The 990-nt window shown below is 29.6% G+C and overlaps 1 protein-coding gene across 1 annotated transcript in view; it reads left to right on the forward strand.

Moving 5' to 3' along the window:
* LOC106680806 (very long chain fatty acid elongase 7) overlaps nt 1–990 on the forward strand; it is a gene marked incomplete in the record, with an annotated part of 24,632 nt that overhangs the window by 20,608 nt on the left and 3,034 nt on the right. The window contains 1 exon segment of the mRNA XM_067045600.1: nt 284–420. Coding sequence (XP_066901701.1) covers nt 284–420 — 137 coding nt within the window.

A 990-nucleotide genomic window follows, 5' to 3' on the forward strand; every position in this document is an offset into this window, starting at 1 on the left:
GAGATCTTCTTCTCTAGAAATGTTATTGGAGTTCTATCAGTGGGTAGATTCTCCACATGTTTTTATCATGTTACTATGTCACCTACAGCAAATTTACTTGTTGTATATATGTGTATACCGTTGTAAATATCAATAAATAAATTATTAAAAAAAAAAATCTAATAAAGCAAATTGAAGCTATTAAATTAAATTTTCTCTTAGAGCCCTCGCCAATATATTACTTCCCTTTTTTAGTAATACAAAGCCTTATTTCATTATAATAATATATTATATAACATTTCAGAGGAGAACATAGTACAGATAGCGGCGATTAACACTCTGGTACATGTGGTGATGTACGTCTACTACTTCCTATCTGGGCTGGGACCAGGCATTCAGAAGTACCTCTGGTGGAAGAAGTACATTACCAGAATGCAATTGGTAACTATTGTACAATTAATTATAGGAATTTTATAAGGTACTTATTTTAATAAGGTGATTATAGTTGGTCGTAGATTCGATATGCAAATAGAAGAGCCGGGCAGAAAAAAAACAACAGTTATTTCACTCCAATTTTTTATTACTTTAATAATAACTATGAATAATTATTAATCAAAATTGATGAATCTGCCAAGTATAGGTAGGGAAAATAAAAAATGGCAGCTACTTCAAAACGTTAAAAAAAAAACACTAGAAAACTTGAAAGAACATCATTTAAAGTAGAGTAAATTTTCTAGAATATGATCCTTAATAAAGCTATTTATGTACAATAGTTCCCTTGATACAGGTTTTTAAAAAGCAACATTTCATAAAAAATGCACTTAAAAATCAGTAATTAGTATTATCAAAATAAATTTATTTTGAGTAGAATATGGTCCGGGTGCGTTAAAAAAAACTCAAATAGTAGAATTATATTTTATTGAGCCAACGTTTCGCCCCACGTTGCAGGGCTTCGTCAGGGCTAAAAAAGATACAAACACATAGTTACAAAAGGAAAAAAGAGAAAAAAAA

This window comes from Halyomorpha halys, unplaced genomic scaffold (assembly GCF_000696795.3).
Source record: "Halyomorpha halys isolate HHAL.00 unplaced genomic scaffold, Hhal_1.1 Scaffold289.1, whole genome shotgun sequence".
In the NCBI taxonomy this organism is placed as follows: Eukaryota; Metazoa; Arthropoda; class Insecta; order Hemiptera; family Pentatomidae; genus Halyomorpha; species Halyomorpha halys.